Source organism: Toxorhynchites rutilus, chromosome 3, assembly GCF_029784135.1.
Source record: "Toxorhynchites rutilus septentrionalis strain SRP chromosome 3, ASM2978413v1, whole genome shotgun sequence".
Taxonomy (NCBI): domain Eukaryota; kingdom Metazoa; phylum Arthropoda; class Insecta; order Diptera; family Culicidae; genus Toxorhynchites; species Toxorhynchites rutilus.
This window is the reverse complement of record NC_073746.1, coordinates 156,425,458-156,447,316: the sequence shown is the minus strand read 5'-3', so window position 1 is coordinate 156,447,316 and position 21,859 is coordinate 156,425,458. Positions and strand designations below refer to the sequence as shown.

The following is a 21,859-nucleotide window of genomic DNA, read 5'->3' as shown; positions in this document are numbered from 1 at the left end:
AAATTGTAAATTACACAGTAGTAGTAGTAGCTATTTAGGCGTTAGGTTTTTCTGTTCCATTACATTATGGTAAATTTCACTGTAGTAGCCCATTTAGGCGAAAGGGTTTTCTATCTGTTCTTCCATTGTTCAGCAGACCGGACAGCGGAGACAGTTGATATTGATCATTGTTGGGTTATTTATAGAACAGCAGCCCGATGTTTCTTGCAGAGCAGAGCAGTTTTATGGATACTCGATCTTTGTTCCACCGTGGATCGATTTCCATCGCTGATGATTGTTGCGTGGACGTAGTTATTCTACAACAACACAAAGATGGTCAATTGAGGGCCCTGAGTTTGAACTCACGATCGATCGCTTAGTAAGCGAACGCGTAACCAAGTGACTACGAAGACCCCCCATCGAATAGTTTTGGTTTTAAACATTTTGAATATGAACTTGAAGGAAATGAAAATGTGACTTGCACATATTCAAAACAATTATTAAGGTTTCGCATATTATTATTGCAATACTTTTTATTGTTTTGATGGGATACATATGCATTCAGTTATCTTGTTTTCAAACAGCATTTTCTTAAATGTTCAACATGAGAAGCCTATTGTAACGTATTATTATGACTATCATTCACGGACTTTGATTTTTGCCACCTAAACTTAGACAATTATGATTAGATAAGTCAGCATTTAACACTCGCGCTTACGATATTTGGTTACGTTTATGCGCTGCTCAAAGCATCAACACCAGGCAAAACTTTGCCTTCCAGCAATTCCAGAGAAGCACCACCGCCAGTGGACACATGTGAGACTTGAGATTCTGTTCCCCACTTAGCGCAGCACGAAGCGGTGTCACCACCGCCAATGATGCTTACACATCCTGCCTTGGTAGTAGCGACTACACCATCCATGAGAGCTTTAGTTCCTTGGGCAAAGTTTGCGAATTCGAACACGCCTGGGGGACCGTTCCACACAATAATCTTTGCGCGAGCAATCGGTGCAGCGAATGCTTCGCGAGATTTTGGTCCAATATCTAGACCCATATGACCAGCAGGAATTCCGGCCTCTACAGTAGCGGATCCAACAGCGGCATTTTCGGCAAACTTATCCCCGGTGACAAAATCAACAGGCAGATGCAGTTGAACGTTGTTCTTTTTCGCTTTGTCCACAAGCTTTTGTACAATCTTTGACCCCTCCTCGTCAAACAACGAACCTCCAATTTCCATGTTGTTCAACACCTTCAAGAAGGTAAATGCCATACCACCACCAATAATCATCTCGTTAACTTTGTCGAGCAAATTTTCAATCAACTGAATCTTATCAGCTACTTTGGCGCCACCCAGGATGGCAAGGAATGGACGGGGTGGATTATCAAGAGCTTGCGAGAAGTAACGCAATTCTTTGTTCAATAACAGTCCTGCGGCACGCTGATTGTATCCCTCGCCCATCATAGAACTGTGAGCTCGGTGAGCTGTTCCGAAAGCATCATTGATGTACACATCGGCGAGCTTGGCCAGACTCTCGCGGAACACCTTCACCTTCTCCTTGTCGGCCTTTACCTGTGTAATTCAACAGTGCAGAATAAGACGATAACGACAGTTGATTAATGATTAAAATGACGTAATGTTATGCAATAGATTTCATCTCAACGGATACTTAAACAAACATGGTCAAAAATAGAATGTTACTGCCGTGGTAACTTACTTTATTGCCAGACGCGTCGACGCCTTTGCCTTCCTCCTCGACGTAAAAACGAACATTCTCTAGCAGAATCACCGAGCCGGGTGCTGGGTCCTTACAAGCAGCTTCAACCTCAGCACCAACACAATCATTCAGGAAGGTCACATCCTTTCCCAATAGAGTTTTCAACTCGACAGCTACTGGGGCCAAAGTGTACTTGGCATTTTTATTGCCATCTGGACGGCCCAAGTGCGACGCAAGGACAACTGATTTAGCCCCCTTTTCTAGGGCATATTTAATACTGTCCAAAGCGGCAACGATTCGTTGGCTACTGGTGATTTTTCCTTCCTTGATTGGAACATTGAAATCAACGCTAATAACAGGAACAATAGGATGAATACTTATCGATACGATTTAGCTCAAGAGTAATAGTTACCGCATGAAAACTCTCTTTCCCTTCAGATCAACGTTCTCGATGCTAAGCTTATTCAGAGCCATTCTTGCTTTACTTAGTTGAAATTTGCAAAACTGAGCTAGAAATTCACTAATTTTCACACACAACGAAACCGATAGTACTCTAGCGAATGCCTCCCCGATAATGATTCTCTGGACGCAGCAAAAACTGAATTGAATGTCGGGCCAAGGGCAAACAAGACAGCCGCTGTGAAACATTAAGGCGCGTTGCACAACACAGCGTGTTGGAAAACCGTCGCTTCTATTTTGTATTGTGCCATTTTTGGATAGCATTTTTTCTGATCCCTAAGATATTGAAATTATAAAATTACCAAACACCTAACGTAACACAGGAGCTGTACTTGAGCAACAGTTTTCCTCCTTTAAATATCAACATAAAAACTTCAGAAAAGGCTCTGGCAACCATATCCCAACTAACACAAATCCGCGTTGATGGCATTGAGCTTCGTTTACTAGTTTAGAGGAGCATTAAAGAATAATTGATTTTCAGGTGGAATGAACGCGTTTTTGAAATTAAGATTATGAATTAAAATTAACTTTTTCGTTTCAAATTAGTATTCTATTTGAATGAGAAACAGTTTTTTGCATGTGGCGAAAGAATTTTACAAAAAAAAAATGTTTTTGAAGACAACTTTATATTATGATGAAAAGATCCAGTAAGAATGTTGGAAATGTATAGATAAATGATCAAATAAAAGTCAGAAATACGTGTTTCAAGTAAATCAAAAACATTATGTGAAAATTTTCATTCAAATTTTAACATTTTAAAACTGGCTCCGTGTCTTCTAGTCTGATAGAAATGACACTAACGAGTTTAGGACCCAAATTATGCCTCTAATTGGAAGTCGCTACCAGTCGTTGACACCAAGGCGCCTAGAAGTATATCCTAAGGTGAGACCGTTTCGTCACTAAGCTGGTTAGGGAGGCGGTATATAAAAACAGTACGGAAGAAAGCAGAAGGGGAATTATTTGCTTGAAGCGTGTAAGAGACAGGCTGATAACGAGCGAGCTTGGGCACTAATGTATTGTGTTTTGTTTACAAACAAAACACAGTAGACTTCCAAGATGGCTAAAGAGTGGTTTTAGCAAGTTTAGGATATACCACCTTAGGATATACCAAGACGGGTCTATGGTACTAGGTAGAGCCGTTTCGTCACTAAGTCGGGAGCGGTATATGAAAACAGTACGGAAGAAAGCAGAAGGGGAATTATTTACTTGTTTGGATACCCATCCGGAAAATCACTACTACAGGATCGCGCGGAGCACTTCATTTTTAATTTCAGGTTATGATTTCTATGCTCATGCTTGTCTATGCTGGCTATAGAAAGGCAGACATCTTAGCAATCCCTTGACTATCGCCCTGTCGTTGCGAATTGAGCGTAGACAACATAAAGCAGGGCTCGCGCTCAGGGGGCTCACGTATTATTTACTGTTTGGAGTCATATATGTTCAACATTTGATTACGTTGGATAGTTTCCTTTGACAAGCGATGTATGGATACCCATCCAAAAGTGTTCTAGGCAATTTCCAATTAAAATCACTGCTGCAGGATCGTGCGAAACACTTCAGTTTTAATTTCAGGTTAACGTTAACTGGGCTGTGGCCCAGTTAAAAAGCAGCAATGCGTAAACTATTGACGTCATACTAAATTTGAAATATTTTGCTGTGGGGAGGCGCATTCGAATGTAATTAGAGATGTCATCAATATTGACAATATTTCCGCATGACAAAAGCATTGATTAAATTACAGAGAAAAAATTCTCCAAATTATATTGCATACCTGTCGTCGCACTCAATGTGTGCATGAAGCTAATAAAGGTTAACATAGATAAATAAACACATTTCTACATGAAAATAATGAACGATGATTAAATTTTCGTTTTGATTGAGTATCCTTTAATAAAGTATCAATTTTTTGTAGATCTATTGAAAAATAATAATACTGGTCGAGTAAGAGTAAGTACTAAGAATTAAGGAAAGCCAAGAACGTCAATCAATTATTACGGGTCTTTGTAGCCTAATTGGTTGCGTGTCCACTACCAATTAAACGATCATGAGCTTGAATCTCAGGACCAGGGCTCTGCATAGTCATAGCCAACTGAGGATAGTCAGCTGACTAACTAACTGACTATATCCGTATTCAGTTAGTAATGACTTTAGACTTCTTCACGCAGTTTCTCCGTCAAAACGACTAAACAGTCATGTCGTGACTTTTTTTTTCATTCAATGGAAAATGCACCGATAACGCACTTATGCGACCGTTCGCTTCAAAATTACTCGAGAGAATAGTCTTTTGTAGATTTTATGATATACATCAGATGTAGAGAGAATGAGATTCCTGAAACTCTCATTTTTCTCATACTCACCTTCTGAATTTTGTTCAGAACATAGAAGGCATATCGACGCATATTTATTATGCGCTTTTACTCTCTACTGCTCTCACTTCCATCTCTTTCATTTATGGGGAGTCCAAAATCTCCCTTTACGCTCAGTCTCAAATTCGCAAAGATTTGGAACAGACAAAGTACTAGGAATGTTTACACCAGATTTGTCACTTTTAATATTTAGTTTCAGTTCATTTAATTATCTTTATCTTATCTCCCACAAGTCAGTCGGGCGTTTTGTCGCTATCTCCCTCTACCAACTCGACTATATCTTTCATTCTTCCCAGTCAAATTGTCCTCATTGCATTTTGAAGTGACTTCCCCCAAAACGAATTCGTTCCTCTCTTTCTCTCTCCCATGTACATGTTCCAGCATCGATGTTTGAGTTCAACGTGGTTTGACATACGCTACAGGTGAGCTAGATTCTTTTGTATCGTACACGAAAATTACTCACACGTACACAATAGCGTGCAGTGTGTGTGCGCTATTTTGCACGCTATTTACTAATACTAACGCGAGCATACTTGATAGATGTCTAAGTTCGTTGGTTTGAGTTCAGGATGAGTAGACAATAAACCGTCCATTGATGGGGTAACTTCTTTTTTGCATCAGAAATCATGTTTTCGTTCCTCTTTATATGGACGTAAAAATAAGACTGCGTACGCGGGTATAAAATTAGTGTCAGGGGGAAATGCGTGTGTGAAGTGTGGATTGAAGTTAGTTGAATGAAGAGGCAGATTTGCATTCATTAGTCGAGTCAGTTAAAATAACTACTGACCGGACTAATTCACCAGTCATCCTCGCTAGTCAAGTAACTTTTTTTTTGTGCGACTGCCCACAAAAAAAAAAGTTACTAGTCGAAGTCGTTCTAGTCGAAGTGAAGCTACTGAGAGTAGAGTCGGTCCTCATTTTTCACCTTCGAAGATTTCGGGCCCTGTTCAGGACCCTCAATAGTGTGTTATTCTAGCTACTACGTCCACGCAACAATCATCATGTGACGGTGATCCCAGCCTCTCACCGTTCACAATGCTTGCAGCATGTAACATCGGTTACATTGAAACTGTCCCGCTGTGTGCGGTCCAACTGTGAACATTCGAACAATAGGAATACTCTTACGCCAAAAAGTCGACATTGTGTGTAATTTACAATATGTTATAGATTAAATAAAAATAAACACGAATGAACCCGGCTATGTTACTGCTGAAGTACTAAATGAGCCTACAAAATAAACAGATGGGAGAAAAAAAATCAATCAATTATTTTCATTCAAGATTAAAAAAAAAGCTGTCTTCAGGGATGAGAATCTGAAAGAGGTTACACACACTCTACTACAAATCAAGACTATCATAGAGGGCTATCAAATCAAATTATCAAGTTAATAAATTTAACAGCACAATAGTGGTGCAGTGCGTAAGGCTTATGAAATTGTTTGAAGAAATAGCAAAAGTTACAAGTTTTGGCCGCTTATATCCGAGGTAATTTCGCATGTTGCCGCATAAAAAAGAATTTGGACAAAAACGAGACTGCACATAGAACACTGAACTTACCTCGCATGAAAGTAAATATGCTGGGTTGGGATGCCATTCAATTACTTAGATCAACTACCACTCAGATTTGGATTAAGATCCAAATTACCTGATTGCGACCCTTTTGGAACTGAAGTTCAAGTCAGACGAGTAAGGGGTTCTTGAAAAGGTATCAAATCTTTTGGAGTATATAAAATATCTTACGGCGAATCTTCAGAGAGCAACAGCTCGTCGACGTCTGTTATACGAAGTTATACGAAGCAAAAGAGACGAAACTGAAACAAACCTCACGACATCTTTCGGGACTGTTTCAACGAAGTGGCAAATGAAAATAATAGTCAGTGTCGCGTTTAGGTAAAACATCCCATTGCTAACAAAATTGAATGTTATGTGAAAACATTTCGAATCGGTCGCAATCATGATCGTTAATTTGATCATTAACTACTAAGCAGTGCCCCCAATTGGCAAGGTTAGCTAGAGTTTATCTCTCAGCTCCTTTCAGTTGGGTTTACAGCAAAAGATAGTTGTCTGTTTTTTTAAGCGGCGAGGAACGCTCTATCAGCGTTGTCTAGGAAGGGTCAACCCAGACGTTGAGTGGGGCTTTCACCCACTAAAACCAAGCCCTCTGTTCGAAGCCTCATTCCCTCCGGGACTACATTTAGGCGACTACTTCGGGGGCGACTGTGCTCATGCACTTCCTCTGTCTGCAACGCTGAACAACGTTGTTTGTACCCTTTTTTATTCTTTCTTCGTTCCATTCCATTCCGTTTACCCGTCGAGACGTGCACCGATTAGGAACTGCCCTCCAACTTGACGCGCAATCCCTCACAGTCCCCCTCGCGGAATTTCTCTTCCCAACGGAGCGCCGATTAGGCAGTGTCCTCCATCATGACGCGCACTCCGTCAGAGCTATTCTCGTGGAGTATACACCGGTTTAATGGTGACTCCATCCATGCCACGATCAGGCGTTCTCAGGCAGGCATGTTGTTGTTCTCCGCGCCAGTATCCGTTTACCCGTCGAGAGTCTACCGGTTAGGAAGCGCCCTCCAACTTGACGCGCGCCCGGTCACAGCCACCCTCACAGAATTTTCAAAATCCGGATTTTTAGCGTTACGTAATTTGTGCACGACGCCTTACGAGTTGCCTGGTGTATAAAGCAAAGCGTTCGACAGTCCAGATCAGATTACGACTGGGCGTCCGACGACAGTCCTCATTTCTACCCTGCGTTAGGTCCTCCAGTTAGGTTTGTAATACGACATCTAGGCCACCGCTTAAGCCGTATCGCTTTCGAACGTCCGCAGTTCGCACACATTCCGTTGTGGGACATACCCACTGTCAGGCAGGTGCCACAACAGGTCGGGGCTTTTCTTTTCTTGATAGGAAGTTATAAGTCAGCCTTCTTGGATGGCACTAACGTTCCCAGTGGAACTTCTGCCTTCTCAACGTAGGTATTACTTGCGTCATTTTTATTAGTAGAACTTAGTTGAAATGTCTATGCCGGATAACACGCCTTGAATGTATTCTGCAGCGGCAAGCTCTAGAATACGCGTGACCACAGTGCAAGTCGGAAGAAATTTCTTGGACCAAAAATCCCGGTCAGAAAGGGAATCGAACCCAAACCCCCGGCATGATAATGTGGGATGCTAATCACATTTGTACGCAGAACACATCAATGGTTTAAGGTGAAATTTGACTCTGTAAATGTTAGATGATATGTAATTTAGTCTAATAAACGTTTTTGAAAAAAAAAACATGATGGTGCGCAAATATGATAAGAAACTTCATTACAATAATGATAATAATTTTGTATATTTTTGCTAATTTCATATTCAATCTGATTGAGGATATATTTTTACTTATTTAATGCAGATAAATCAATTATTTCTCTCCATAGTTCGTTCTTTTTTCTCACATTTCAATCCTAAACCCATATGCATATGTGGAAATTAAACATTTTCTGTGTATAGTTAGAATCGTGTATTACATTTTTTTCTGTTATTAATTACCTGTTAAACAAGTAAGTATGTATATGCTAAGGTAAGATAATTGATTCAACTTCACGTTCAATAACAAACATCTAAGTAAAACATCCCGCTAGTACAAATATGTTATGTTTTACTATTTTCGCACATGTCCTTGTTTAATACATATATTTCTAAATTGGGAAAATAATTGTGAAGTAATAAAAAATTTTAATGAATCATAAGAGACAATGATAACTATTACCACTTTCCCATGAATGCTTTACGATATCGCAACGCTCTGGTACGGTTCTGCGAGATGCTTCGGCCAGGCGAGGCTGATTTACAGTGATGATGATAACAGTCGTGGGATTGTTCCTCTTGTTGTGATCCTTCTTCATCGCCCTCATCCTCTTCCTCGATGGTATCATTCTCATCCTCATCCCCATCGTCACTCGGCGGGCGTTGGATATAGTGACCATAGAATATCGTTCTATCATTGCCGTTTACCTCACTGCCATCAACCATTCGCTGACATTTCGGGTTATCATTGTTAACCATTGATGTCGTAATATTGTTACTATTGTTGTGTATATGCTCATTGGATGCGGCGGTGTTGTTGTTACTATAAGTGAATTTGAATCGGTTGCTAAATCTGTTCCCGTTGCAATCCAGCTAGCTCAAAATAGTTCGGATTTCTTTGTGCATGTGACAGAGGAAGTCCACATAGCTGGCAGAGCCATCGGTCATTCCACGATCCTCGACCAGGAAATGGCGCAATACGTTCTCCAACTTGTCACGTTGCTTCACCAGTGTGAGCTGTGTGAGTGTCAAAAAAAAAAAAGATTGTTCAAATCTACATGGTGAAAAACCTATGAAAAGAATACTGACCCTCATGTATCGATGTTTCTCACTCTGTATACTGTCTACAATTCCTCTCACACGCTTGGAAAGTGTATTATCAAATACTGGTAAACCCGTACGATCGGTATCAATTTGTTGCGTACACTGCGTTCCAAAAACTGACTGTGTGAATTCCGTCGATAGTCCCAGACCGAGCCACAAGAACATGTGAATACCATTCTCTGTAAGTGTAGTTCAATATTGAGGAAACAGTCATTTACAGGTTAGTAAAAAATTTAAACGCACCCAAGATATAAGCACCATCCTCCATCATTTTGTCCGCTGTGCATCTGATTGAGGCCGGAACATTAGTTCCTTCAACGTTGACATCGTGAATCGGAATCAACCGAGGATAGAAGTATTGGACCGATGTCGGTAAATCCATGCACATGACATAGTAAATTACATAAGATCTGTCATCTAGGGTTATGTCAGAACCACCCGAAAAGGCGTCATTTTTCAGCAAACACGAAATGTACAATGGCAACAATTTCATACACTCTGGGAGTATCAACTGCCCGGCCGAGGTGGGCGATGCGCAATTCTTTCTGTAGCAAGCCAATATCTGCGCGGCCCGGGTAACAAGGGAATCCTTGATGGCCTTCGGATTATTCTCCAGCAGTTTGAACAAACCCTGCTTCGCGAAGAATAGAATCGTTGTATCTAGATCACAACAGCGGAACAGGTCAGCCAGTTGAGTGCAAGTCTTTAGGCTAAGATTGAGTATGCGCAAACGACGCTGCCCGCCGCAGGACGTGTATAGTAGCGCCACCTGAATGAACACATTCTCGTCGGTCAGCTTGTCGTCATGCTTAATCTCAACGGCTACCGATTTGCTACTATCTGTAAGTATTTTCCGTGAGAATTGATTAGCGATGTGTTTGAAACTTGAGCCTTTACTTACCAATACTTGCGATCTCCATATCGGTAGTGTTAGACATGAAAAAGTGACCAAAGAAATCGGTCGGTCTGACACCTGTAGACGTGCGAACACGCATCACCGTATCGAAAGCGATTGGTCTGGAGATGTTTTTGATCACATCGTTAACCAACCGTTGTCCGTCTATATCAGCCTGCAATATAATTGTGTTTATTATGTATTTGTTGAATGTTTGCGCCTTGCATTGAAAATATTAAGTTTGATTAACTGAAAACCAGACACGAAACATGTTTACCCAAAAAACGTTCGTGTGAATTTAACAAAAATGATATTCGAGGCTCATCCGAATATAACACCAATCCGAATGTAACATTTACTCGAATTTGGCATTTGTCCGTAGTAATATTTACCCGAATAGAGACGGAAAAATAAAAATAAATTGATCGTAATTTTTGTGAAATCTCCTTAATAAGTCAATACAACATGAGATACGAGGGTCACTATTTATATTTCGGGAATTGGCAACACTGATGCCATGTGAGTTCATCTGACGGTTCCATCGTAAAGTTTGACATTTTTGACGATATACGTACTCAGAACATTTTGTCATACGGACGCTATTTGTTTATTTTATAATTAGTTGAAAGTTTGGTCTCGGCAAAAAAATGGAGCTGAATCGTGAACATTTTCGTGCGATGATTTTTTACGACTTTCGACGTGGATTATCACAAGAGTGCATCAATCAACTTAATTTGACTTTTGGCGATGAAGCTCCATCAAAAATCACTGTGTATCGCTGGTATAATGAATTCAATCGTGGTCGTAGTTCGCTGTCCGACGAGTTTCGTGAAGGTCGTCCAAAATCGACTGCAGTGCCAGAAAACATCGATGCTGTGCACGAAATGATTAAGCAAGATCGTCATGTAACCTATTGTGAGATTGAGGCATCCCTAAGCATTAGTTCCACCAGCATATATGCGATTTTACACGAACATTTAGTTGTGCGAAAATTATGTTCACGTTGGATCCCACATAATTTGACAATCGCTCAAAAAAAAGGCTCGTGTCGATTGGAATAAATGCTTTGAAAATTGGTTTAAGCGCATGCAAAAGTGTATCGATCATCGTGTCGAGTACTTTGAAAAACAATAAAAATATATTCGCAGCTTAACTATTTGTTTTTGTTCCTATTCCCGAAATATAAATAGTGACCCTCGTATTAATAATCGTACTATGTAATAGAAGTACCAGTAAGTTTCTTCGTTTTTTTCAAAAATTAATGCTTTATTCTGCAAAAATGGTTACAAATTTAATATTCAAAGTATTGCCCATCGCTAGTCACAACTTTTTCCTGTCATAGATGAACCAGCCTTCGGCTGAAAATCTCTTTAATAAAGAAAGAAAAGCAAAAAAACTTTTTCCCATCTTTCTGGCAATTCACGGATCCCTTTGCGGAAATAATTGGTCGGTTTGTCGGCTAACCACGAATCGATTCTCCATTTTTGACTTCACCAAATTTGGAGAAATGCTGGTCAACCAGGCCATGTTGCATCGATCGAAAAAGGAAGTAATCGGACGGAGTAATGTCTCGAGAATACGGCGGGTGTGATAGGACCTCTCATTTCAGCGTTTCCAAGTATGACCGGTTTCGCGACGGTCGACCATTGTCATGCTGCAAAATAACTTTATTGTGTCTTTGCTCGTATTGTGGCCGTTTTTCCTCCAGTGCAAGGCTCAAACGCATCAATTGTCGTCGGTAGAGGTCCTCTGTAATGGTTTCATTCGGTTTTAGCAGCTTATAGTACACCACACCCAACTGGTCCCACCAAATAGACAGCATAACCTTCTGGCCGTGAATATTCCATACGTTGCCCGACGTTCAGGATTGTTTTACTGATTTCCAACCTATCTCTGTGTGATTATATCTTTCATGAAGCAAGGAAACATGAGTCTATATCTTCTGTCAGAAATGTCTAAAGCTACCACTCGATATATGTTTTGTACATTCACAACCCGTGATTTCGGAGTTCCAACACGACTTCGATAAAAAAAAAACGTGGCGTATGCTGACTAACAGATTCGAAAAGCGGCAACAAGTATTTTGCGTCGGTTTTTCTGAAGCTCTTGATGAAGTTCCCCACGACCTTGCGAATGGATAGACATTACCATCCTGGGTCATAAACTGCTTCGTATTTATCATCCCGCAAAGCTCTGCTCAAGATTCACGGTGCTAAGTCCAAAGAGTTTACGTTTTCATCTGGTGTGCCACAATGAAGCATCCTCGGTCCTCTGAACTATATTTTATTCTTGGCGTAGGACTGCGACTTTCAGTAAGAACGCCATATCGGAAAACAGGTCACGATTTGAGGCAATAGTTGCTAACGGGTTTTGATGAACTGCATACCATTTGAATTGAGCTTTGTATTGGGATTTGTTTGATACAATATATTTTGCAATTCCCTAATCTGTTAAAAGTTTAAGTAGTGGAAATGGATATCATTTCCATTCTTCCACACATTTCTTTTGACAGTTCTGTCCTCGCCTACCTCCGTCATCCGTAACAAGCATCTAATGCAGCTGTGAAACACAGTTATTATAAACCACTACCATTGTTAAGCCTGTTGTCCCAGTCGCACATAAATCGCTCACCCGAAATACAAATGCAGTACAGGAGAAGGAGAGAAGTATTGCAATGTTAGCTCTGCCTTTGAATTGTGGTGAGCATTGAAGGAAATTTAGGAAAGGAAGTTAGTTTTCCTGATTGGCCTTTTCAAGGCTAGAGGCGACTGAACTGAAAACGTTAAGCCTGAAAGAAACCTAACTAAGAAACTGAAAACGTTATGTGTCATGAATATGTTTTATTATTGTATTTACCGCAACGCATTCTCAATCTTGTTTTTTATACCTCTTAAACTGTAGAAATGAAAAGATGCACGGCATCGGTTCCATACCGTCAGGTGGAGAGTGTTTGTGTATGATTGAAAAACACGTAGGCATGATATATATTAGTGTGTTGCAAAATTTTTTACACTTCTGTTTTTTTCATTGAATCCGTGTCAGATTCTTTTTTTAGTCTGTAAAGGGCTTCGATTGATAATTGGTGCATGAAATCAATGAAAAACTCTATTTCCGGTCGCAAGCCCGGAAATGAACAGCGTTGAATGTTAAAACTTAGTCCCAAGCTTTGTAGAATCATGTGGGTAACCCCGTGATCCGTATCCGGGTATCCGTGATAAGGCATGAATGGCCAAAGGGGTTTAAAAGATAGTCTGTCTCTAGCGGAACCTGTGGCGGGCCAGAACACTTTTTATTTTAATTTTTTGTGCAACGTAAGAACTTTCACGACGCGACGCGAGACAAGACAAAACACTCATTGTTCTTACTATTTTGGGCCAGGACACTCTCCACAATATTTTGCTCTTACTATGTTACAGCAAGGCACTGACACAGTGGATCGTTAAGTCCCTTGCGACTCGTGGGATGCAAATGAGTGCAACCGTGAAACAGAAGAAAAGAAGAACAAAAGGACCGAGCGAAAACAGAACGTTAATCGTTCTAGTCGAAAAATTGAAGGAAAACCAGATGCCTCTTCAGCTACTGCCAGCACCTCTGGTAGCTTCAAGCCCGTTGAGTATGACTCAGAGTCAGCATGTTATCTCGATCAAATGATGATGATGATGTTGAATTAAAGAGGCTTTAAACTTTTCGGTTCATTCGCCTCTAACCTCGATCAAAGAAACAAAGGGCTTGATTGAACAGCTTGAGGGTAAGTCAGATGCCTTATTTCAATAATTCGTTCTGTGCCTTAATGTATGAAGCATAGCATTACAGTAAAGTGTTATGAAAAAAAAACACTGAGACCAAACTCATCATCTCCTAAGATAAAAACAACGAGGACACCCTTTAGCACACTCCAACCGGGACACACCCATCGGTATACGAACCTTATATATCCAGTAAGCGCTAATTCTCCGATCGAACAGTGTTCCGGTTAGCGGTGCAAGTCTAGTGAACCATCTCATCAGGGATGGTCGCAGCGGACTAAAAAAGCTAAGCGAGTACAATGATGATGATGTTGAATTGAAGAGGCTTTAAACTTTTCAGTTCATTCGCCTCTAATAGCGAGTACAAGTTGGTGATGTCACGTTTTATACTATGAGGGGAAGTGCGGGCATAGTGGTCGCCTTAAGAAATATGCCCATTTCCAGCGTCCACATACCGCTTCAATTCCCGTTTCTCGAAAAATATTATAGTTCAACCTATACACATAAAGCCTATACACATAAAGTTTCAATTTAAATTTTCTCATGCGAACACAAACGTAGTAAGAAATACATAACGTTCCGCATTGTCGTAACGTGAATAACGCCGACAATCGGTAAAACGGACAGAGCCCGATCTGAGCGAGAGTGAAGTGAAAAAGAGATAGATAGAAGACAGACATGTATAAAAAGGAACAGGAATAATATACGATGATGACTTTTGTGTAAACTACTAACCAAACAGTTTTATTTCGTCAGTACCCGTGAGAAACCCCGTTTATTTCACTCATAATAAGGCTTGGTTTAGTTGGTGTGACATATTTATCCTGGGACAAAGTCACAAAAAGATCCTCTTCAAGAGCAGAATGTGATGCGGTATATCAGATTTAGTAAACAGAACATTGTAAGTTGTTATTCACCTATGACCACTTTGCCCCCAAACATCAAAGTAATTTCTATGCTAATTAATCGCTGAGATTAAACAAAACATCTGTTTACCTCTCCTAGAATATGTGAACAGTCGTCCAAACTGATGATTTGTCCATATCATCAAATATCAGATAGAATAAACTAAATTTTACGAGAAATTTCTTAGATACCATGCGCACAGAACTATCTATACGGCATCTATAGTCAATAGTTATACTACTAAACAAGCAGGTGACCACTTTGCCCCCACTACCCCTAAGGGTTGAGCTGAAATGATAAGTCGATAGAACGAGGCAATTCTAGTAAATATTTTATCAAGCAGATAAATAACCCTTGTGCACAGGGTTGCCACATTTGATTCTGTAAAATTTTCTGTATCGAAAAATTATGGGGAAAAAGTGAAGTTTTTTTTCACTTTGAACTTATTTTTCTTATGCATGGGTTGTTAAAGTCGTGTAAATACAATCAATTAAATCATAGAAAAGCTGTTCGCCTCTGAATTGTAAGATGTTTTTACATGGTTTTGTTGAACTTTGCCTTCAAATTTTCCTTCAACTTCATCCTTGACGCTCCTCCTTGAGCCGATACATATGTAGTTCTTCACATTTATAATTGTGGGAGCCAACCGATTTCCGGACTTCGTTTTGCTGGCACTGTAAAGTAAAAATATTCGCTCAACACAAGCTGATGAATGTCATCAAAAAATGTCTTACAAACGACCTTAGCAATGGATACAAAAATTTCCCATCACACCTTTTGACATCCAACAGCTGAGACCAAGTTATATTTGTGTCACTCGATTTTCGCCCCATAAAATTGGACTTGAGTAGCCTGAACTCGTTATCCAATCCTTGTTTATTACCTGCTTCAATGAATTGAGGAAATTGGCGCATCTAATCATTGAGGTCTGGGAGCTTGACCAAATTTTGAAGGTTTACCATGGCCGCAGTTATGTTACACCTGTTCAATATAGAAGTCACGACAAATCGATTTGAAGATCAACTTTCTAGCTTCATTCAATCCATTTTCAGCTTCTTCTGCATCGATACCAACGCAAACATCCTAGGGCTTCTTCAGAATGTCTTCAAAATCTTTCACATCAAGGTCAGCATCAGCGAATCGTTGCACGAGGATCGCCAAACATGGGTTGCCCAACATGGTCAACAATAACATTCTTGTCTCATTTTAAAGTTCACAAAATTGAGAACTTTCTGATTGAAAAGTGCGCCTGACGTTATTGATGAGCGTTAGAACAATGTTTAGTCATAGGATCGTTTTAATGAGTCAATTTACAATTGGAAGATTATGGTCATACTCAACTTGGAACGAAAGGAAAAGTTTAAGCTATTCAAATCGCTCAAGATTTCGCTTAATAACTCACTTCAACGAAAGCCATCTCGTTGCGTTGCGCTAAACATTTTTATAAATCAAGGTAGTTATGTTTTATTTTTATTTTCAAAAAGTCTGTCTATTCTGTACCTTTGCTGAAAATCTGTAATTCTGTATATCTTCTTCTTCTTATATGGCACTAACGTTCCTAGAGGAACTCCGCCGTCTCAACGTAGTATTACTTGCGTCATTTTCATTAGTACTTAGTTGAGATTTCTATGCCAAATAACACGCCTTGAATGCATTCTGAGTCCAGGCCGGTGTGCGGATCTCAAGAGATCTGTCGGAATCGTTTGGGACTGTCTGCTCTCCAACGTGACATTGGAAAGTGTTATGCGGAGATCGGGCTTCAACATTCGAGGAACGATTTTCAACAAGTCTCAGTTTATCTGCTTCGCCGATGACATGTACATAAAAATAGGGGTCTCCGTAGCCAAATAGTCACGTGTGCTTACTAATCGAAGATTGTGGATTGAATCCCAGGATTCTTCATTGATTGATTTTAATTGGCCTTTTCAAGGCTAGATGGTAATGATTTTGAGTTTTGAAAGCTCTATAATAATCAATCAATCAATATGTTAGCAAAATTAAAGATAAAAAACCCAAAATCGAGAAATGTTGCGAAAATTCGAAAATGTTCCATTTGAAAAAAATGTGAAAAATATATCCAGTTGAATGGAAAACGGGTCAACGTTCTTCGTGTAAACGTTACATAACCACAGATTCAATGCAGACGAAGTAGTGTATGATGTTCTATGTTCATATCAATTACCTGAAAGTAAGTGTACTTGTAGATTTCCCCTCCGGTTAAACGTGATACTTGTCCTATTGTAGCCAAGTCAACATACGCATTGTTAAAGACAAACAAATCGACTGATACACCTGCCCCAACACACTCTTGGCCCAACATGTTGTAAACATTAGACTGTGGAGCTAAAAAAAGTGAAAACATGAAAACAAGCTACAACAATCAAACACTTTCTTTCAACTCACTCAAAACTGTTTTTTCTTTATCAGTTCCCAGCAACTTGCGCTCATCGCGTGACTTGAGCTTACCCGGCGCTTCGAATGTTGGTAGCGAAGAGTGGAACACGTACAGTTTTCCTGCACACTCTGATGCTTTCAATGCTTCCAGACCAGCTTGAATGGCTGGCAGTAGGATTGTTTCGGTTTCCCGTGTATCCCCGAACATTTTCGGAATCTGTTCCATGAGGGCATCGATCACGGCACTGGATTCCTCTGGATCAACAAGGAATCCATCCAACAGAGGCATAAACATTTCCTAGAAGAAAAAACAGAAAACAAACGTTATTTACTTTTCTTCCTCATTGGCTGCTGGAAAACTTACTTGAACATCACCCACGACCATCATTTGCGGTTGAGCTAGACTGCTTTTAACGTTGTAGAAATGAACCGAGTTATTATAGGTTATGAAGCCCACTTTCATAGCTGTACGTTCCTGGCCTTGATCTACCGGTAAATTACGGATAATGTTTTTCATTTCCGAACAGAGTAAATGTACCAATCCTGACTTAACGTTATTGTAGGAAACGTCAATTACAAATACCATTGCAGGAGGTTTGGGTGGTGTGTTATTACGGCAATAGTCTTTCGTGGCGACAAACTCATAGGTGCCCAAAACCAGTTCGGGGCGTTCAAATTTATCCATTCGCTGCCCGGTGTGATCTAAATGTTGAAAATATTCTGCCGGAACATCGGTGGTAGCCTTACAGAACAGGCATTGGAAGCGACGACCACCGTCAATGAACTGCATAAAGGGACACATGTATGCCTTGCAGCGAATGCATCGAATTGGTCCCAGCTCACCAAAGTTAACAATTGGAGGTGCATGCTCATTTTCTGCATTACATGCTAATGGAGATATAATCAGTGAAAAGGGGACTGCACTCAGCTTCATCATATCCGTGGTCGTCGGAACGTTGTACATGGATGAACGGATAAATCTAGGACCGGAATTTCCCTGATCCTGAGTAACGAACTTCGTGGTTACCAATGGGGGAACCAAACCAGCCTGGTTTGTTGTGAATACACCGCCACAAAAATGTTGATTTTCGCTAATAACCTGAATAGGATTCGGCATGCTGTCCGGATCAAGACGCTTCTGCTGGGGTGGCGGAGACATGCCACCGGCACCGGGAAACTGGGGCGCGCCAGGGCCTTGTTGAAATTGTTGTCCCGGCATTTGGTTGTACCCTGCAGGGACAGATTGCTGCTGTTGCTGTTGTTGCTAAAAAGAGATAACATTTCTAAATTTTTGTACTTATAATTGAAGTAAACGAATGAATATTTCTGTGTCCAATATTGATTATACTCATAGCCAAGTACTATCTAGAGCCGACTCAGGTCACATTAGGTGCTCTCTAATTTATTTGATTCAACACATACAATTGAACTTACGTTATATCCGCGCTGATGAGGCGGCAGCATGTGTGGAGCACCTGGCATAGGGGGCATTTGTGCCGACTGTGGCGGATAGCCTGGAGCTCCACTGGGTGCATTATTCGGCATAGGAGGCATTCCAGGATTCATTGCGGGTGGCATACCCGCCCCTTGGCTGGGTTGATATTGATTTGGAATACCAGCTGGTGGCATGGGCGGCATTCCACCAGATTGTGGAGCTCTCGGTTGGCCTGGATATAGCTGTTGCGGTGCTGTGTGTTGCGTAAACTGCTGTTGAAGATGTGGTGGATATTGCTGCGGCTGCGGTTGTTGTTGTTGTTGTGGTTGTTGTTGTTGTGGTTGTTGTTGTTGTGGTTGTTGTTGTTGTGGTTGTTGTTGGAAAGGTTGAGCAGATTGATTGGGAAATCCCATTTGAGTTCCAGGCATAGGTGGCATTTGTTGTCCCAGCGTTGGCATCGGCTGGCCAGGTCTTGGTGGACCAACCGTAACAGGGGGGAATTGGGATGATGTTGCAGCGGGTGGTCCAGATAATGCTGGCGGAGCAGGCGTTGCGCCCATGGGCTGTTGATGGCCATTTTGGATACCATAACTGGGCAAAGGGGGTCTTACCGCCTCAGTTGTAGGACCATTATGCACAGTTGTTTGTACCTGAGGCATTGGAGGAAATCCTCCTGATACCGGACCTTGGGCCGAAGGAGGGCGACCAACCATCGGTTGATTGGGAAATGGAGGTCCATTAGAGTTTGCTTTCGGTGGACCACCAATAGACATGTTTTGAAACTGATTTGGGAGCTGTAGAAACATAAATTTCGTTTATAATTTGCCCATAACCGAATGAAGAATCTACGTTTCTAGAACTTACGCCTTGTGGAGTTCCATTGATAGGCGGAGGACCCTGAACTACGCCTTGCTGTGCCCATCCCTGTGGTGGCTGAGCATATGAATTCATTTGTGGATTCATTATCAGCTACAGCCTGATCAGCGTTAGACTATTTGAAACAAGCTTAACCGTATAATTCTCATACACTATTTCTCGGTCACTGCGTACACATTGATGACTTGGAACCTCTTAAATCAAAGCAGACAGTGGTACTGGAATTTGCGAAGGAGCGAACAGTTGAATTTCTCTTTGTGTGCACTCTCCTGAAAACCATATATCCGTCACCTACACTGTACTTGGACAACTGAATTGTATTTTGATCAAAAAAGCAGTCTGTATGGCATAAATCAGGAGTCTTGAACGCAGAAAACCACCCGAGCCACAACTTTTGCTGCAATTTCCACGTCAGACATGTACAAGAAAACAGAAAAGTGTCAAATTCAGTCGTGTACCTTCCTCCCCCCACAGCCGTCGGCTTTGCAGCAACATTCAACTGTACGATAGGCGAGGGGAGGAATACCAATTATTTTGATTAGCACGGTATATGTCAATTCCTTCATGCCACGTATTTAACGAATTTTCAACGAAACCAAATAGGGTAAACTTCTGAAAAGGTGCTTTTCTTTGGAAAGAAAAATTAAAGTTTTTTGATGTCGTGTTTGGTGGTGATATCAATCCAATAAGACCAATCCTTCAGGTAACCTTAGTTATTGTTTCTAAATTCAATATAAATCTTGTTAGAATCCGATACAATTTCCAACAAAACTAATAAGAATTTGATTGTAGTAGAATTTACAAATTTATGAATTGCACAGGTTTACCTTGTTGCCCAAATCTAAAGCCGGGTTCAGACGGTGCGAGTAAGCATACGAGTAGGTCTAGTCAGTTACTGCAGTGCAGCTACTCACACCGTGTGAACACATCATGCCAGTTAGTGTCATGTGTAATCCGGCGTGCGAGCTACTTCAAAGTTTTTTGAATTCACTCGCACTCGCAACTCTCAAAACGTCAAAAACAGAATTTAGCCTCCGAATCAGGGATGCCAAATGTAAAGACATGTCTCTATTTTTAAGGTATTTGAAAATATGCGAAGATATTTATAGACTTGAAAATTATTGGAAAAACAAATAAAACCCTCATAGTTTCTAAACGAAATCGTTGTTATTTTGATATGCACGCTGGCTGGGCACGCTTTCTTTTTGAGATAGCTTTCTTGAGAATCTCTAATATAGAATCATTATCAGGCATAATTTTAATTCAAAATTTACTCACAACTTGCAAAGAAAGTATTGTTCTAAAAACATAATACACATCCGATTTTAAAAAGTACATTTTCATTCATTATTTCAATTTTGACGCGTATTTATTCCACCTGCAAATCTACCATCATTTTTATTTCAAAAATTGGTACACGAAGCTGCTGGCAAGGCAAACTAAATAAAATTTAAAAAAAATCTTTTAGGTTGTCATTTATAGCATCACATACTTCCGGAATTATCTTAGCTATGAATGCTTTCGAGATTCTAAAAAATATCGACAACAATCTGAACGATATTCCAGAAGCAAGGCACATCAATGTCGTTTTTTAATTTCACTCTTGCAGGTATAGCATCCCTCATGAGTGTATCTTGGCGTTGTATTTTTGGACCAATGGAATCCAACAGTGTTTCCTCTAATTCAGGTGTTTTTCTCAACACTGCTCTGTACTCCAGAGGATCATCATCAAAGAGTTCCTTCCATATTTTTTTTATTGCTCCTTTTCCTTGCATTCAATTCCTGGCCCAAATCATTTCGCCTTTCTGCTTTTTCGGATAGTACCTTCAGTTCGAAGAAATTCAGCACAAAGTATTTTTATTATAAAATTGTGCAACTAAATAAAATATATTCATCTGAAAACCTGAGACGAATACTGCCAATAAAGAAGTCGATTTCGGATCAATCATCTGACAAATTCGGATCTGATTGCTGTTTCTGACGATTTGATGGACATTTGAAAAACCGCCTGGCATCTCTGGAAAACCTGTGCCGTAGTATCTAGTTTCTTGCCAGCAGCTCACATTGTGTGAACGGACAAGGCGAGTCAACCATTTGTCAAGCGAGTTCACCGGGTCAGTAGCTGCTCATTGTGAAGCCAGCTACTAGCAACGTATAAATGGGCCTTAAAGAATCTGAACCGGAATGAATTTCGATGCATTGGGTTATAATTACATTTATAACATAACGATTTGCCATTTATATATATGAGAATATTTATGTTTGTAGAAACAAAAACTATTCAATTGGCTTTTAGTGACAATGGACAATGGAATAAAATTTGTGGTTAAAAAAAGACGGATGGGTAATGTCGGGGACATAACCGGAGTGACGTAGGACTATACATAGGGGACACCTTTTGCTAAATATATATTTTAAATTATTGTTTTATTTTCTTCTCCTACGTGAATATCTACCTATCTACCTGAAAAAATGGATTAGTTTACTGTTTATTCTTTATGAACATGTTGGGGGTTCTGAAAAGAACCAGTGGTGTTGTGTTTTTGCGTTTTTTTTTACAAACTTTCTCAATTTTTTCTCACTATCTTATAGTTGCTTCTTGATTTTTTCTGAAGGCTTTGTACTTATTAAATGTTCAACGCCGGGCATCTTTTGGCGTATGCACATATCGTACAATCAAAATGAT

At 40.3% G+C, this 21,859-nt stretch overlaps 2 protein-coding genes across 4 annotated transcripts; both read right to left on the bottom strand.

The window, feature by feature from the left end:
* Positions 1–476: 476 nt before the first annotated feature.
* LOC129775639 (phosphoglycerate kinase) lies at positions 477–2,297 on the bottom strand. The gene is made up of 3 exons (XM_055780608.1): positions 2,107–2,297; positions 1,695–2,043; positions 477–1,549 (listed from the first exon to the last, which is right to left on the bottom strand). The coding sequence occupies exons 1-3, from the start codon at positions 2,166–2,168 to the stop codon at positions 713–715; spliced, it is 1,248 nt and encodes a 415-aa protein (XP_055636583.1). The 5' UTR covers positions 2,169–2,297; the 3' UTR covers positions 477–712.
* A 5,547-nt stretch (positions 2,298–7,844) lies between these two features.
* LOC129777712 (protein transport protein Sec24C) lies at positions 7,845–19,617 on the bottom strand. Of its 3 annotated transcripts, XR_008743284.1 has the most exons (10): positions 19,162–19,617; positions 18,297–19,091; positions 17,227–18,126; positions 16,872–17,160; positions 16,651–16,811; positions 9,823–9,991; positions 9,165–9,761; positions 8,907–9,100; positions 8,281–8,834; positions 7,845–8,209 (listed from the first exon to the last, which is right to left on the bottom strand). XR_008743284.1 is itself a non-coding variant. In XM_055784149.1 (9 exons), exons 1-9 carry the CDS (start codon positions 19,258–19,260, stop codon positions 8,691–8,693), a joined length of 3,348 nt encoding a protein of 1,115 aa, XP_055640124.1. In that variant the 5' UTR covers positions 19,261–19,617; the 3' UTR covers positions 7,845–8,690. The 3 variants fall into 3 exon arrangements, 2 of the variants coding, with proteins under 2 accessions (XP_055640124.1, XP_055640125.1); XM_055784149.1 differs by having other exon boundaries at positions 7,845–8,834; XM_055784150.1 differs by having other exon boundaries at positions 7,845–8,834; positions 17,227–18,117.
* Positions 19,618–21,859: the final 2,242 nt, after the last annotated feature.

Excerpts from the sequence above, each read along its gene's own strand:
- LOC129775639 (XM_055780608.1), bottom strand. The coding sequence starts at position 2,168 with ATGGCTCTGAATAAGCTTAGCATCGAGAACGTTGATCTGAAGGGAAAG. Across the intron at positions 2,044-2,106 it reads GGAAAGAGAGTTTTCATGCG|CGTTGATTTCAATGTTCCAA; the intron begins GTAACTATTACT and ends TCCTGTTATTAG. Across the intron at positions 1,550-1,694 it reads TCGACGCGTCTGGCAATAAA|GTAAAGGCCGACAAGGAGAA; the intron begins GTAAGTTACCAC and ends TGAATTACACAG.
- LOC129777712 (XM_055784149.1), bottom strand. The coding sequence starts at position 19,260 with ATGAATCCACAAATGAATTCATATGCTCAGCCACCACAGGGATGGGCA. Across the intron at positions 18,127-18,296 it reads CTCATCAGCGCGGATATAAC|CAACAACAGCAACAGCAGCA; the intron begins GTAAGTTCAATT and ends ATCTCTTTTTAG. Across the intron at positions 9,992-16,650 it reads ACAAGTACACTTACTTTCAG|GCTGATATAGACGGACAACG; the intron begins GTAATTGATATG and ends ATTATATTGCAG.